We start from the raw sequence: 17275 nt of genomic DNA, 5'->3' as shown, positions 1-17275 counted from the left end.
CTGATCCACCACAGCAAAGCATAACATACATACCCTGACTGTGATGTCATTGGTCTTTTTCAAAAACAAAGGACAAACAACAAGAAGTGACATGATCACACACACATAGAACAGGTCAGAGGTGGAATTTGAACTCAGAACTTCTCTACTTTGCTATGCGTCTAAATAAAATAAGAATATTAACTATCATTTATATAATAATAAAAACTCACACATCTATAGCATTTTGATGTTTATAAAGTGCTTTTTCTAAACTCCTCTGTGAAGGTGGTAATGCAAAGAGAGTGCAAGCATTGTTATCCAGGTTTTATAGATACAGTAAATGAAGCTGAGACTCATGAAGTCACTTGACCAATAGCATATAGTAGGAAGAATCAGAGCTAAAACTTGTACCAGACTCTTGGCAGCATGAGATATTCTGTGGAAATGTTCAAATGCAAAGGTGGATTTCCAATTAAGTCACTAAGCGCATAGTGGTTTTAACACAATTTTATTTCCTGCATGATCACTTATAAGGAGAATATGGATATGTGATGCATATAACGGATTGCATAAAATAGAGACCATATTTGTTTCTGCAAAACAGGTAGACATAAAAATCCTAATCTGACTTAATAGTTATTGATTTGTTCCTTTGATGCGATATGAGCTGGGAGTGGTGGTGGCTAAGTCTTTCTCAATGACAGATTTTTTTTTGTTTATGCTTTTTTAGGCAGTTGGGGTTAAGTGACTTGCCCAGGGTCACACAGCTAGTAAGTGTCAAGTGTTTGGTCTTAGGCCACATTTGAACTCAGATCCTCCTGGTGTCAGGTGCTCTATCCATTGTGCCACCTATCTGCCTCTCTCAATGACAAATTTTAAAGGGAAGGTTTAAATTGTAAGGTCCTTGAGGGCAGGGGTTTTTTTGTATTTGTATTTGTATCCTTACTAAGCACATAGCAGGTTCTTAATAAATGTTGATTGATTGATTGATTGATTGAGGGGGAATAGAGACCAAAGAAAGGAGAATCCTCTTTAGTGGGTGATTTGAAAGATTACACACCTCTTCATGGAATAATGATTACTGTGGTGAAGAAATGAGTGTTTTTTAAGTGATCTGCTAGATTTGCTGTTTTAAAGACATATAGCGAACCATATTTGGAATATGGGTAGCTAGGTAGAGCAGTGGATAGAGTGTTGGGCCTGGAGTCAGGAACTCTTCCTGAGTTTAAATCTGGCTTCAGACATTTAGTAGCTCTGTGATCCTGGGCAAATCACTTAACTCTGTTTGCCTCAGTTTCCTCATCTGTAAAAGGAGCTGGAGAAGGAAATGGCAAATCATTCCAATATCTTTGCTAAGAAAAGCCCAAATAGGGTCATGAAGAGTTAAACACAACTGAAAAATAACTGAAGAACAACTAATTTGGTTTTCATTGTGAGGTAACCTTAAGGTGTAACCCATGCAGCATGCAGTAATGAAGAGAAAACAAGACTGGGTTTGAATCCAAGTGTTCACCCTGTCAATGCCTCATTATGTAACCTTGAGCAAGTCACTTTGTCTTTTTGGGCATCACTTTCCTCTCTCTAACATAAAGGTGCTGGGATAACCTCTAACACCCTATGATTCTATTATACCCACTAATGAGCTTGAAGCTGAGAGACTTCAAATCATTCTACTGAGTCAAAATAGTGTGCAATTTTTTTTTGTCTTTTTGCTGATTTTCATCAGGATTGACCCAAATTGAGAAACACAGTTTCTGCTGTATCAACTCAGAGTAAAAGACTGGAGATTGGAAAACACATATACACACATACACACATGGACACACACAGAGACACACATGCATATATATGTCTGTTTATCATTTATCTATCTATCTATCTGTCTATCTATCTATCTATCTATCTATCTATCAGTGTTTTGGGGGTGAACTTTTTCCCTGTCAAAGGAAAAAAGATAAAGTCATGATTTTTATTGTTCAGTTTTTTTCAGTTGTGTCTAACTCTTTGTGACCCCATTTGGGATTTTCTTGGCAAAGATACTAAAGTGGTTTGCCATTACCTTCTCCAGCTCATTTTACAGAAGAGGAAACTGAGGCAAACAGAGTTAAGTGACTTGCCCAGGGTCACACAGATAGTAAGCATCAGGCTACATTTGAACTCGGAAAGATGAGTCTTCCTGACTCCTGACCAGGCACTGCACCACCTAGCTGCCCCTAGTGATAAGCTTCCAGAATGGCATTGTATAATCTTGTTTTCTGATGTGATCTAAAGCAGTGGTTAGTAAGTGGTCAGAAGATCTGGCTTCAAATCCTGCATTTGATTGTGCCTCGTTTTGTAACTATAGCCATGCCATTTAACTTCTCAGGGCCTAGGCTTACACATCTGCAAAGTAAGAATGATAACATTTCTGTAATATGTGGCTCAGGGGTTTGTGGGGAAGGCACTTCGTAAATAATCCTTTCTTTTCTACACTTTGGAAAGCACCTTGTGAACCTATACAGTTCTTGGTAGCTATGATTATCATTGTTATGACTCATTCAGTATCCACCAAAATGAGGTATTCCAATGGTAGTTTTCATTTTTAGGGCACTTTTCTTATATTGGACTAAAACCTGTTTCTCTGTGACTTCCCGTCATTGGTCATATTTCTATCCTTAAAGACAAAGCAGAACAAGCCCAAACCCTCTTCTGTGTACCAATCTTTCAGATATTTGAAAGCTGTCATCATCATAGCTCCCTAAATCGTCTCTTCTCCAGGCTCACCATCTCTAGTTCCTTCAGCCAGTCTTCATTCGTTTTGGATTCTAGTTCTGTCACCATTCAGGTTCAGAGGAATCAGAACTATAAATGATCATTTACTCCAACTCTAGATTCATTCCAGCTTATCAACATCCCTGCTAAAGTGTAATACCTGGAAATGGACAGAAGCTGACATAGTACAGTGACATTGCCATCTCCATTGGTCAGGGAACTGTGCTTTTAGTTCTTTTGGCAGCTGTGCCACTATTGACTCTTTGGACTTGAAACTGAGGATTGTATCTGAGGAGCGAAGGTGACCTTGCTCTTTTGGAGGCTATGCCAGGGAAAGACAAATGTGGTAAGGTGCTAACAATCTGGAACACGGCCCCAGATTGGACTATGGTTAAATCATTGGATGCCAAGCTTAACTCAATTTGGAGAGTCATCACCGAAGGGATGATAACCTGCTAATACTGTTTTTTTTTTTTAGCTGAGGCTTTAAAAGTCATTTAAAAGTCATTAAGGCTGACTACAGAGGTGTTTTGGAGTTGTGACTTGCATCAGTAAAGGCAGTGCTTTTGCTGAGTCATTTCAGTCATGTCCAATTTTTTTCACCTCATTTAGGGACAGTGCCCACACCAAAAAAGCCACCTATACTTAAAATATTAAGTATACGATTGCATTAGTTTTTTTGTCATGTTACTCTGAGAACTCATATTAAGCACGTGTTGTTGTTCAGTTGTCTCTGACTGTCCAGGACCCCATTGCATAGATACTGGAATGGTTTGCCATTTCCTTCTCGAGCTCATTTTATATAAGAGGAACTGAGACCAACAAGGTTAAGTGACTTGCCGAGGGTCACACAGCTAGTGTCAGGTCAAATTTGGACTCAGGGTCTGCCTGACTTCTTCCACATGAAATTCTTTCTAGTGATCTCTCCCCTATCCTGTTCTTGTACTGTTGCTTTACAACAAACAAACAAAAAACAAACAAACAAACAAACCAAAATCTAACTTAGTAGTTCTTTATCCTTACTAAATTTTAGTTCTTAGATCAACAGCAGGTTTCAGCCCACTGTTGTGGCCTGCTGAGCTATTTTGGCTCTTAATTCCATTGTCTAATGTATTAGCTATTCCTCCTAGCTTATTGATATCTGCAGATTTGAACGCACATCATCTATGCCATTATTTAAGTAAGTGATAAAAATGTTGAACAGAACAGGGTGAAAGAAAAAACTCTGGTGGAAACTTTCATCTAAGTGGATAGAAATCCATTAAGTACCACGTCTTGGAGTTAGTTGAATAATTTCCCTGTCCTCCAACTTACCTCTACCTTATGGAGTTGTTTCTGAGAGAAGGTTTTGACTAAAGTTGGGGAGATGTGGAATGATCTGGCAGAGGGCAGCAGCTGCCTGTAGAAGATTTGAGGGCAAGAGGAAGCAGTTATTTATACAATGACACAAAATTTGCAAACTTTGTAAAAGGATCAAATCAGTTAAAAATCAATGATATAGAATGACTGACTAACTGAATAACATGGATGGACAGTTAAAGCTGTGATAGAGTTGTTTTTTTTTAAACTTCACTCTTAAAATGAGACATAGGCTTTTTGCTCTTGAAAGGAAATTTGAAGTATTTCTTGATCTTGAGGAATTTTTGAAAATACCAAGGGGAAAAGTCATGTAATTTTGTCTATATGCTAGGAGTTTCTTATGTCTAGGAGATCCTGCATTTCTTTCTTTCCTTCCTTCCTTCCTTCTTCTTCCTTCCTTCCTTCCTTCCTTCCTTCCTTCCTTCCTTCCTTCCTTCCTTCCTTCCTTTCCTTCCTTCCTCCTTCCTTCCTTCCCTTCCTTCCTTCCTTCCTTCCTTCCTTCCTTCCTTCCTTCTTCTTCCTTCCTTCCTTCCTTCCTTTCCTTCCTTCTTCTTCCTTTTTTCTTTCTTTCTTTCTTTCTTTCTTTCTTTCTTTCTTTCTTTCTTTCTTCCTTTCTTGTTTTTTATGTGGTGGGTTGTGTTATTCTAATCTGTAACTTTTTCAAAGGGATGTCCATGTTATTTTCAACAGGTAATCCAAGGGACTACAATTTTGTTACCTCAGTGGGACAAATGTGTAAACTTCATTGAAAGTGCTCTTCCTTATGTTGCTGGAAAAATGTTTGTGGATGTTCACTTCCAAGAAGATAAGAAGAAAATGGTAAGTTCAGGCCCTCTTGTAGAAGCATATTGAAAACCTCTTTTTTAGCTTCTCTTGGAATATTAACTAATATTCCTCTGGTCTAAAAACACTCTTTGTATACTTTCCCTTCATAAGCTGGTTAGGTCAAGGACAAAAGGCCTTTCTTAGGGAAATACATTAAGGACTATAACCAAAGTTTAAAACAAAGAATAACTCTCACTGAGAATATTGCCTTGCCTACCCCTGAAGTGATTGGGCTATTGACCCATCGGAAGGGCAATTTCCTCTTCTTAATTCCCTTAAGTGAATTTGCCCAAGGAAGTGCTCTAGATTCAATTCAAAGGGGAGTAAACACCTTCTCTTCTTCAGATGAGAATCACTCTCTTCTATTCCAAAGAGTTTCTCCTTACTGGTCTCTCAGGGAAGTCCCATTGATTCCTTATAGGGAATGGTCCTGGAGAAATGGGATGGTGATTTTGTCACTCAAAATTCTTTAACGCTAACCTCAAGATCTTTTATCTTTCTTTGTTCAAGATGCTATAAATGTTTACCTCAAATCATCTTGAGGGAGAGAGGCATGTTAGAGAACATTGGTAAATTATTCCATTTTGGACATCTCTTTTTTCTAATACAGAAATAACTGGGTATTATATTAATGTTAAATTAAATAAAATTGTTTCTGGTATACTTGTATCTAAAACTCAGAGTACAGTATTAATATTATTTTCTTTAGTACCTCTTCTACCACTTTGAGATTTTTGGTCAATTTCTTCCTCCCAACTATTTCAGTATTTAAACCAGATGACACTTTTGATTTTCAAGAAGAAACTTATTCCTTATATAAAATGCATAGGAAACAAGAAACATAATTAAGATTGGGTTAAAATTAGATGGAATAAAAAGAAACATTAAATCATATTTCACTGAGCCAGGCTTTGATTCCTGTGATTCTTGCATATGGAATCCAAGAATTAGCTAAGAAGTGGAAAAGATATGGCTAATTCATAATCCATCATTTTCATTTATGAAATTGTAGAATTTCAGAGCTAGAAGAAGCCTTGAAATACTCTAGTCCAATGTCTTCAATTTAGAAATGAAGAGGCTGAGGCCTAGAGAGATAAAAGGATTTGTTCAGGGCTAGTTGTTGGCACAGCTAAGACTACAACTTAGATTTGCTGATTCTTATATGAAACCCAAGTTGGACAGGAATGCTCCAGTATCTAGTACAGAAACATTGTGATATCACAGAATCACAGAATTTGAGAATTGCAGGGAAACTCAGCAGCCATCTAATCCAACTCATACACAAAAGGAAGCCCTAATAATACATACTCATTAGGTGGTTATATAGCCATTGCTTGAAGACCTCCAAGAAAGTGTCACCCACCACCTCTCAAGTCTACTTTTAAAGGGTTCTAATTTTTTTAGGAAGCCTAAATTTACCTCTTTTAATTACCATCTGTTGCAAGTCAAGACATCACTCTCACGATGTCATTGGTCCTCTTCTAGAACAAAGAACAAACATTATTGCAACTGGTTCTACCCTCTGGGGTATCCTTCCTTTGAATATATGAAGTTGGCTATCATGTGTCTCTTCCCACCCTGCCTCTTCTCACCAGCATGCCCTTCTTCAGCTTAATTCCTTCAAGTTATTCTCACATGACATGGACTCAAGACTTTTCACCATCCTGATTTGTCTGTATTTTCTGGAACTTTCTGCAGGTTGTCAGTGTCTTTAAACAGTGGTGCCTTGAATTAAATACTCTAAGTGAGGTCTGACAAAGGCAGAGCACATTAATGTCACTCTTGGAAATTATGTCTGTCTTAAGGTAGTCCAGGTTGCATTAACTTTTTTTCTGGCAGCATGATACTACTGACATGTTGAACGTGGAGCTCACTAAACCCCACTTTTCAGAACAACTACAGCCTATATACTATATACCTTTCCAATCTTGGACTTTTGTAGTTGATTTTTTGCACCTAATTGTTAAGACTTTACATTTATTCCTGTGCTAATGATATGGCAGACTGAATCTACCATAACTAGAATCCAGGCTTTTGGTATTTTTGTTTTTACTTTGGTGATGTATTAGGTATTTCAAGTGATCTTAAGTAAAATGCTCAGGATTTATTAGCTAGGTCCAAAGTGTAAAAATAAGAACCACTCTTTAGGAACTGATCTTTTTTATTTGAGGTTTTTTTTCCTTTTTCCTTTTTTTTTTTTTGGAGGAGGAGTGGTTTATTTTGGTTCCCTTTCTGTGAACATGTGCCTAGGATCATTTTTTTCTGTCCGTTTTAATTCAGAATGGTTGATAGACCCACAAGTGGCAATTCAAACCAACCAACAAACAAACAAATATATGATTTTTACCTGTTGAAAAGAAAGAAAAAGAAATAAAAGCCTTTTCATTGAAAAGATGGTTAGGAATCTCGTTATGGTCTGGATGCCCAAACTTAGGAGCCCATTGAGTTAAAAGCAAAAGGATAGTAGAGTCTTTACTAAATCTTTGTGAATCACAAATACTTGGTAGTTTGCAGAAGACTGAGGTGTACTAAACACTGCAAATTATAAAATGGACAAAATGTTCTTTTTACTATGTTTTCTGTGCCTGCTCTCTTTACTATGCCTCATGATCTATGCTTAAAACCAAAGATTTCTCTTTTAAAAATAATCAACTTAACAAATATTTCATCTCTATTTTGAGTATGTCAAAACAGTGTTTTGGAAAAATACCTGTTAGTGAATAGAAATATTCATTAAATAATATTTAACATTTAATACATTTTATAGTATTTTAGTATTTAATAAATATTTCTATTTGTTATTTTTTCAGTTGTATCAGGTGTGTTTGATTCTTCATGACCCCATTTGGGTAAAGATACTGGAACAGTTTGCCATTTCCTTCTCCAGCCTATTTTACAGATGAGGAAACTGAGGCAAATGTGGTTAAGTGATTTGCCCAGGGTCACAGAGCTAGTAAGAGTCTGAGGCTAGATTAGAACTCAGGAACATGAGTCTTCCCAATGCCAGGACCTGCACTTTATCTACTGTGACACTCGGCTGCCCCCAAACAACAGATTTTGGGAGATAGTAAATAGGGGGAGAATATATTGGTGTATCACACTTGTAGTGGTAGCGTCATGAATTCTGGACAGGAGCAATGGAAGAAATAAGGAATATTAAGTACATTTTAAAAATTAGCAAGAGCCTCTTTGGAATCAGGAGGAGCTAGTTCAGTGTCCGCGGTGACAATTAGCTGCGTGGCCTTTAAGTAAATTACTTAACTTCTTGTACTTCATGATACTCCTTAGAGTTTAAATGGTTTCAGGGTATACATGGGCTGTAATCTGCCCTAGAGAAGGGATTCCCTGCATTAGGAGTCTCCTTTGAAGGCAGAAATCACAGTTTCCTCCTGTATTTGTGGATCTTAGGCAGAAAGAATTAAATATCAAAGGTATGAATTATTAAAGATGCTTTCCTTAGTTATGTGAAAGTTCCTTCTGTGTCTCTGCCGCATGTCAAGATTAGACAACGTCAGGTGACTGGTGGTGCGGTGTGTAAGAGTGCTGGGTGTGGAGTACCTGGATTCAAATTCCTCCTCAGATACTGACTAGCTTTGTGGCCCTGGAGAAATCACATAATCTGTCTCAGCCTTTGTTTCCCTGTCTGTAAAATGGGGATAATAATAGTGCCTATACAGTTCTTGTAAGGGTAAATGAGATACCATAGGTTCTTATATAAATGCTGACTGTGATTATTATTATATAACCTAAAATAAAACTTATTCCTGTAATATCTTCACATTTTTGTTTTTGTCATTCTGGGAACAGCATGGAAACTGCACAAATACTCACATGATTGGGCAGATAGGTGACAATGAATAGAGCACTGGCCCTGGGGTCAGGAAGCCCTGAGTTCAAATCTGACCTCAGACACTAGCTGTGTGACCTTGGGCAAGTCACTTAACCCTACCTTGCCTCACTTTTCTCACCTGTAAAAAAAGCTGGAGAAGGAAATGGCAAACCACTCTAGTGTCTTTGTCAAGAAAACCCCAAATGGGGTTATGAAGAGTTGCATATGACTGGAAAAAAAAAAGAACAATAAATGGTTATCAGCTTCAGATATACTAAGGCATATTCCAAGCTTTGTGGCTTCTTATAGTCCCCACCCAGGACCTGCCTGGAGGCCCTGCTAATACTCTTTAAGAAGCTACAGTTCAATAAGGAACCATTAACTTAGACTACCCTGATTCAGAATTCATGGTGTTTTGACTGGTGCTGGGTGATGTATGCCTTTGTTCCCCCCTGTAGGAAGGCCAAGCAAAGCCAATTAATAGTGTAACACTACAAGGCAGTGTTTTTTTTCCTCTCGTAATTAATTCCAGCACTACAGTTCTACATATTTTCATATAATTGAGTAAAAATGAATGAAAACTATCTTATTTATTCTTTAAAGCAGACCAGGTAAACCTCAGCCCTTCATTCAACCAGTGGCTTATGTTAATTCCATTTATCATATTACTAGATAGCCAGAGAGGCTTTAAAAAAATTCTGTAATTCAGGCTGTCTACAGATTGTTCCTGAATTAATCATGGTTAGTAAGAAAAACTGAAGAAAACAACTTAAGAACGACAAAGTAAGATATTCTAAAGAGAACTTTTAGCCCCTGTGACAGGACTTATGGGTAACTCCTTTTCCTTTCTTGATTTGGAAGCCTATTTCGGTGTTGTTATTGTTCAGTTGTGTCTCACTCTTCATTAGTGGTTTGCCATTTCCTTCTCCAGAGCATTTTAAGATAAGGAAACTGAGGCAAACATAGTTAAGTGACTTGCCCAGGGTCACACAAAACTAGTAAGTGTCTGATGCTAGATTTGAACTCAGGAAGATGAGTCTTCCTGACTCTAGGGCAGGCACTCTTTCTACTGTGCTTCTTAGTTGTAGTAAAGCCTTGAAGAAGCTTATGATCAGAGATTTAGAATTAATCTCTTATTTTACAAATGAGGAAAGGTAGGTGTTGCTGTGGGTAGAGTGCCTGGCCTGGATTCAGGAAGACCTGAATTCAAATGTATTCTCAGACACTTACTAGTTGTGTAACCCTGGACACTTAACCCTATTTGCCTCGGTTTCCTTATGTGCTTTGCCAAGAAAACCCCAAATGGGGTTATGGATAGATAGACACAAGTAAAAAACTACTGAAAAGTAAGAGAGTGTTAAAGTGACTTGCTTAGGATCACATTGCTAATAATTGTCTAATTCAGGATTTGAACTCAGGACTTCCTGACTGCAAGTCAGGTGATTTCTTCATGCCATCTAGCTTCCTTCTCCCTTTCACTTTGCAGATTCTCTTTATCAAATACTGTAACATATGTAAAGCACCATATAAATAGGGACAGCTAGGTGGTACAATGGATAGAACACTGACCCTGGAATCAGAAGGACCTGAGTTCAAATTTGACCTCAGATACTTACTAGCTGTGTGACCCTGGGCAAATCACTTCATCTCCTCCAAACATGCCATATAAATGCTGCCTATTATCATTATTATTATTCATGGTGGGGCTGGCACAATACCCGAAAGTTTTTTTTTTTAACAGCCACTGTTCACTGGAGGGTTTGGGAGCACCACTATGCCATCTGCTTTGCTTGCTGGTGGCATTGGAGGAGAAGAAGGGGGTGGGAGAAGCTTGCATTGAGTTCATAGTAGCAAGTGAATGCTTTCCTCTTGCTCCTACTGCTGTTTGGCATCACTTTGGCATCTGACTGCAGTGGGGAATATTTAACCGCCCTCTTCCCAGGAAGTCAGCCTCAGCTACTTATTAGGGCTTTCTAGCATGTTCTACCCAGAATACAGGATCATATGTTTAGAGCTGGAAAGGACCAAAGAGGTCATTTAGACCAAACCGTTGTTTTTCATGTCATGGGGTTGCTCAGAGAATTTGTGGATTCCTTCCTTATTTCTGGTCAACCGTGTGTCTGGTGACTTTATGCTGAAGGGGCTTAGAGTTTTGTATTTATGAAGCAATACCTACTTGGCTACACTCATCTGGAAGAATCAATGGACCTTAAGAAAGGAAATGGAACTTCATTTTTACTGCCACCCTTCTGGTAGCATCATGTAACCTCCAGACTTGCAGTGAAAGATAAGGGAGGGCTGGACCTTTTTTTCACACCATCGTCATCAAAACCATTCCCATGTTGCAGTTTGTTGTTTTTGGTTGATTATTTGTGTCCTACCCTTTGTGACCCAATATGGGGTTTTCTTGGCAAAGAAGCTAGAGTGGCTTGCTATTTCCTTCTCCAGCTTATTTTACAGATGGGAAACTGAGGCAAGCAGAGTTAAGTGACTTGCCCAGGGTCACAAGGCTAGTAAATGTTGAGGTCATATATGAACTCAGGTCTTCCTGACTTCAGGACTATCACTTTATATGTACACAAAGCTGCCCATGTTGCAGCTAGGGGAGGAGAATTCAAGTAGTGGATTTTGGCCCCAGGCCCCGGATTGGCTTTTCTATTTGAGTTGTCCTTTCCAATGAAGTGAATGATTACCAGGCTTGGGGATGAACTTTTGAGTTTGAGAGGTCTAGTAGACTTAAGTCTTTTGGTCAGGACTTACAGTTAACAAAAGGGAGGAGAGACTACTTGAGTGGTCTAGGAGCAGTTGACCAACAATGAAGGGATAAGTGTGGGTACAGAGCAGAGAGGTCCACCTAGTGAAGAAGAAAATGGGTATAGTGCCCCCAGGCCCAGCAGAAATGATTGTTAGATAAGATGAAGAAATTGATGCCCACATAAGTAATTTGCCAAAGGCCACACAGGTAGTATTGAAATGGGAACTTGACATTACTAATATATTAAATTGTTTATATAGTTGTTTATTTAGCCTGAGGTGTGGGGGGGAGGAGATGTTGGTGACATACTTCATCGTATCGTCTCATCTTTAAAAAAAGTCTCTTTTTTCCTTTCCTCTATGTAATGATGTCTGGGATGATCTATCACTAGTGATTAAATAGGAAATAGTAGAATATCACTTTTGATCAGTCATGGAGTTCAAAAGCTAAAAGGGAAATAAAGCAGTCATATTGAACAGCCAGCTGACTCCAGTCAGGAGCACATTGAAATCATGCAATGATTTAAAAGATGATACTTTTTTCATTTCATGAAAATTAGCACTATCGCACATGCCCATGGCCTTAAAGAAATCAGAGAAGGCTTAATGAGCAAGAATTAAGCAGTGAGCCTAAAGTCATTGAATTATGATTTTTGTTTGTTTGTTTTTAATTAATGCAGGCAGAGAATCTGTGAGTGTAATTTCTACACTCTAATGCCTCTCTGCCCATGGACCTACAGAACATTGGAAGGGAACTAAGGAAGTTTAATAGCAGCTGTTGTTGTTCATTTCAGTGGTATCTGGCTCTCCATGACCCCCTTTGGGGCTTTCCTTGGCAGAGATACTGGAACGGTTTGCCATTTCCTTTTCCAGCTTATTTTTACAGATGAGGAAACTGAGGCAAACAGGTTTAAGTGATTTGCCCAGGGTCACACAGCTAGTAAGTGTCTGAGGCCGGATTTGAACTCAGGTCCTCCTGACTCCAGGGCTGGAGCACTATCCACTGTATCACCTAACTGCCCTGAGACGGGGCTTAGAGCTCTGCAATATTTTATGTGAATGTAATTGTTTCAGGGCTAGTGATTGAAAATTCTTTCAATCCTGGTCAATTTTATATTTGAATAGCCTGGAGGAAGAGATAGTATCCCTTGGCATTTTATCCTTTTGTTAAAATCTACTTTATCAGGAAATTTTACCTTTAGATCAGGAAAAGATCTCTTGCTAAATCTAAACACATTTCAAAACTTTATTTAAAATCTTTGGAGATGGAAAATGTTTTATGTCCATCTTGATAATTCTTGAAGACAGTTATAATTAAATCTTGAGTAATACAGATTGAACTAACTACAACTGTTCATTACCTGGACCAGAAGGTAAAGGCAGGGAAGACTTGGTAAATAACCAGAGAGCAAATTGATAGGGATTTGGTTAAAATAACAATTTCAAAGGTATATAGCACATGTGAAACCTAGTCTCTTAAACCCTTCATATCTATGTTCTTATCTATGGTGTCTAGAATGGTGATCCTAAGCTCTCTACAGGATATTTCAAATAGACATTTAGTTATTGTCCAAATATAAGTCACACTTTCCCCTCATATTTGGTCTGTATAAAATCTGAGTGAGGCTTCTAATTATTTTTATTGTGTTCAGTTGTATTTCAGTCATATTTGACTCTTTGTGACCACATTTCAGGTTTTCTTGGCAAAGATACTAGAGTAGTTTGCCATTTCCTTCTCAAACTCATTTGACAGATGAAGAAACTGAGGCAAACAGGGTTAAGTGACTTGCTCAGGGTCACATAGCTAGTTAAGTGTCTGAGGCCAGATATGAATTCAGGAAGATGAGTCTTTCTGATTCCAAGCCTGGTGCTCTATCTACTGTGCCACTTAGCTGCCTTAACTCTAATTATACCGTTAGTAAAAGAATAGCTATTTTAGGAAAAACACATTGATAATTCCATAAAAATGAGGAAAAAATATTTAAATTTCAAGAACTTTTCTTAGTAAATGCATTTTAACATGGTAATTTTGTGTCTTTTAAAAAATTCACACATAGATACATGTTCCTTTCAAGGAGATCTCAATTTAGGGGTAAGATTCTGTTTGGGAGGGGCCTAAGGTTAGATCAATACAATAAGTTTAATGTGTTATACTTACAAATGGCAGGAAAGCAAATCTATGTATTTTAGAAGGACTTTCAACAGAAATTGAAATTAAAATGGGAAAAGGGTTTTCTGCTTTAACCAAAAATTCAATTAACCATAATAGCCATTCTTTGAACACTTAGTTAATTGTAGTTTCACTGTATTAGAGGATTACTCAGTTCTTCCGCTAAATATTATACCTCCCTCAAATACTTGCCTTCCTTCATGGACTCCTCTTTTAAATACCTATAATGATTTCTGTGGGTTTCTTCAATTGGCAGCATTTGCATAATAGCTAATATTTATAGATCACTTTAAGGTTTGCAAAAGTATTATCTCATTTTATTCTCACAACAGTTTTGGGAGGCAGGTGCTATTAGTGCTCCTACTTTACAAAGGAGAAAACTGAGGCAGGCAGTAATTAATATTTATGTTAATTACAACAGGTAATTAAGTGACTTGTCCAGGGTCACACAGCTAGTAAATTCTGAGGTAGACTATGAACTCAGGTTATCTTGACTTCAGGTCCCATACTCTATCCTCAGGGACAACTAGGTACCTTCATTGTCCTGCATGCTAGCTAAAATTTGGAGATCAAAACTGAGACCTTTAAAAAAAAGTTTACTTGATAAATTTAGGATTAGAGCGTCTTAGAGTGAGAGAGACCTTTGAGATAACCTAAACTGTTCATTTTACAGATGAGGAAACTAAGGCCTGGAGCAGTGAAATGATTTGGGCCAAGGAAATATAGCTAGTTAGTGGTGGCCCTGATTTCCTGACTTCCAATCTGTCTGTCTTCCCCTAAGCAACACTATTGGCCCATCTTTATTCAACGCTCTTTTATTATGGATGAATAAATTTCCTGCTGCTTCCAGCAGGACAATAAAACTAAACAGGAAAAATGTATGATAACTTTGCGTTAAGCTAAATTTGAATGAGATTGCAAATCGTCTACCTCACTGTGCTAATGCCTCATTCAGTCTGTTTTCCCTTCTCTTATGATAAAAGATGTGGCTTTGAATCTGCTGTCCTGCTGCAGATGACCTGCAGTCTCTTCTTCGCCTCTTCCTTATGGCTCTGCATGAGCACTAAGTCTCCTGCCAGAGCAGGTTTCTCCTTGTACCTGATGCTATAGCAGCTGTTGCAGAAAAACTAAATGCCCACCTGGGTCCAATTGCAGTGGTGGAGTTTGAACTTGCAACCTCCAAGTACAAGGAGTTCACCTCATTAGGGCTGGAAGATAATTGAGTTGCTGTTCTGCCATCAATATCCTTTAAGTTGGCCTATTCCCTGGGATGCAGTTTCCCTCAGTTGTTGTCTATCTGAGGGGTGGCTATAAAGCAATGAGATGGATTCCACAAGCCACATGTGAAAAACCAGTTTTTATTACTTTATAGCCTAAGCTATAAAGGCTATACTTCATCTTTTGAAGATTCAATTCAATTCAGCAAACAGTTATTAAGGGCCTGCTATGGATGAGGCTGAGAGGCAGTCTAATGTACTGAATTGAATGTACTGAATTGAAATGGTCAGAAAGGCATGGATTCAAGTCCAGTGCCAGATACATTATGGCTGTCACTTAACTTCATAGTTAAGTCACATAACTTCACATAACCCTCTAAGACTATAAATTATCATAAAATGCCATTCTGCATGGGTAGAGGGAGTTTCCATACTGAGAGTGCCCCACTTTGATGAAATCACAGGCTTAGAGCTTCTTTCCTTCTTTCCCCAAATGGATAAAGCACTGTGTTCATTGTTGGGTATAAAAAGATAAAAAAAAAAAGCAAACATGAATTTTGACACCAAGGATCTTATATTCTAGTGGGAAGGAAGGATATTTCAGATGTACAAATAGGCATTATTTAAAGTAAGGTAAAGGAGAGATGGAAATAGCTACAAGAGATCATTTTAAATTGTAAGGGTCCAGGGAAGGATGATGCTACCAGCTGAGATTACTGTTTGTGTTATGGGTATGACTGGAAATACAAAGGCATGAACCTCTCTGTGTGTGAGACATCCCACAGAAAAAGGCTGCAGTCACCATATGTAACTGTGTCTGAGAAGATCTTGATGCTCAGTGACAATCACAGTCTTAGCTGCAGAAATCTCTCCCCCTCCAAGTACTGCACATCAGCTAACACTGTTTGCTGCATTGGTTTGCTGGGAGATTTTTGGCCTGTAGACAGCTGTAAAACTTGTGAGACAGAAATCACATGTGGCTTCTTGAGCAGTATCATCAGCACCTCTTATGAGCCATATTGTTGTTGTTTAGTCGTGTCCAACTCTTTGTGACCCTGTGGACCATTGCACTTCAGTGCTGTCCGTGTGGTTTTCTTGGCAAACGTACTGGAGTGGTTTGACATTTCCTTCTCCAGTGGATTAAGGCAAACAGGTTGAGTAAGTGACTTGCCCAGGGTCACACAGCTAGTAAGTATCTGAGGCTGGATTTGAACTCAGTTCTTCCTGACTCCAGGCCCAGTGCTCCATCCACTGAGCCACCTGACTGACTCCAGCTGCCATATTTAGTATTAAATGACAGGACAGGGTCCATAACACCTGAGTGCTAGACTGCATCCAGACTACCAGCGTTTAGGTGATGTGTATCCTATCTGAAAGCTATTGGTGAATGGCAGGACACAATGGTGAATGCAGAACACCTAGGGGTGTGTGTGTGTGTGGGGGGGGGCTGCCCCTGCAAGCTTTGGCAGATTTGGGGGGAGGAAGGAGTGGGGAGGCAAACAGTACTTGAAGGATGTAGTTTAGTAATTCAGCCCACTGTCCATTCCAATACCTTGATCCTGTCTTACAATCAATTCAGTAAGTATTTGTTGGGGCAGCTAGGTGGTGCAATTGATAGAGTGCAGGGCATGAGTTCAGGAACACTCATCTTCCCAAGTTCAAAACTTGCCTCAGACACTTACTAGCTGTGTGACCCTGAGCAAGTCACTTAACCCTGTTTGCCTCAGTTTTCTCATCTGTTAAATGAGCTGGAGAAGGAAATGGCAAACCACTTCAGTATCTCTGCCAAGAAAACCCCCAATGGGGTCACAAAGAGTCAGACACCCAAAAAACACAACTGAAATGACTGAACAACAAGCATTTGTTAAATACCTACCACGTTTCCTAAGGGAAAAACAAGTCTCTGACCTCAGGGATTTTGCATTCTAAAAAGAGGTGAGATGGGAAACAACACATTCACTGAAAAATAAATTGAAGAAATACATATAAAAATACATACAGACACTTTCCTCCTTTTAGGGAGAAAGGAGATATAATTTCTGTGTTATATCCAGGTTTTATAATCATTGGTAGGTCAAATCCTGTTACAACAGGTAGCATTAAAACAAAAATATCTACACAAAAATTTTATTAGTTAGCTCATTTTAAGCAGTGTTTGTAACATAATGAAATCATCTGTCAAACATTCATTCAGCACCTACTATTTACAAGGCACTTTGTTCATCACAGTACCTTGGAGATGAATTAAAAATGGGCCTTTATTTGCTCTTACTTGCTAACCTTTAGAACCTGATTTCTCTGCTTCTCCTTTCCAGCTGCTGAGCATTCTGGTTTAAATTCAGAAAATCCAAATGATTTCACTCACTACAAATTAATAGTGCATTAGAT

General features: G+C 38.5%; 1 protein-coding gene across 1 annotated transcript in view; it reads left to right on the top strand.

Moving 5' to 3' along the window:
* The window catches only part of PHEX (phosphate regulating endopeptidase X-linked), a 244431-nt gene that overhangs the window by 88106 nt on the left and 139050 nt on the right, over nucleotides 1-17275 (top strand). Inside the window, exon 10 of the mRNA XM_078146134.1 lies at nucleotides 4783-4911. Within this exon, the coding sequence (XP_078002260.1) occupies nucleotides 4783-4911 (129 nt within the window). The remainder of the gene's footprint in view (nucleotides 1-4782; nucleotides 4912-17275) is intronic.

This window comes from Phascolarctos cinereus, unplaced genomic scaffold (assembly GCF_003287225.1).
Source record: "Phascolarctos cinereus isolate Bilbo 61053 unplaced genomic scaffold, phaCin_HiC Scaffold_726;HRSCAF=1367, whole genome shotgun sequence".
NCBI lineage: Eukaryota > Metazoa > Chordata > Mammalia > Diprotodontia > Phascolarctidae > Phascolarctos > Phascolarctos cinereus.
The sequence above is the reverse complement of the archived record's forward strand: the minus strand, read 5'-3'. Positions and strand labels throughout refer to the sequence as shown.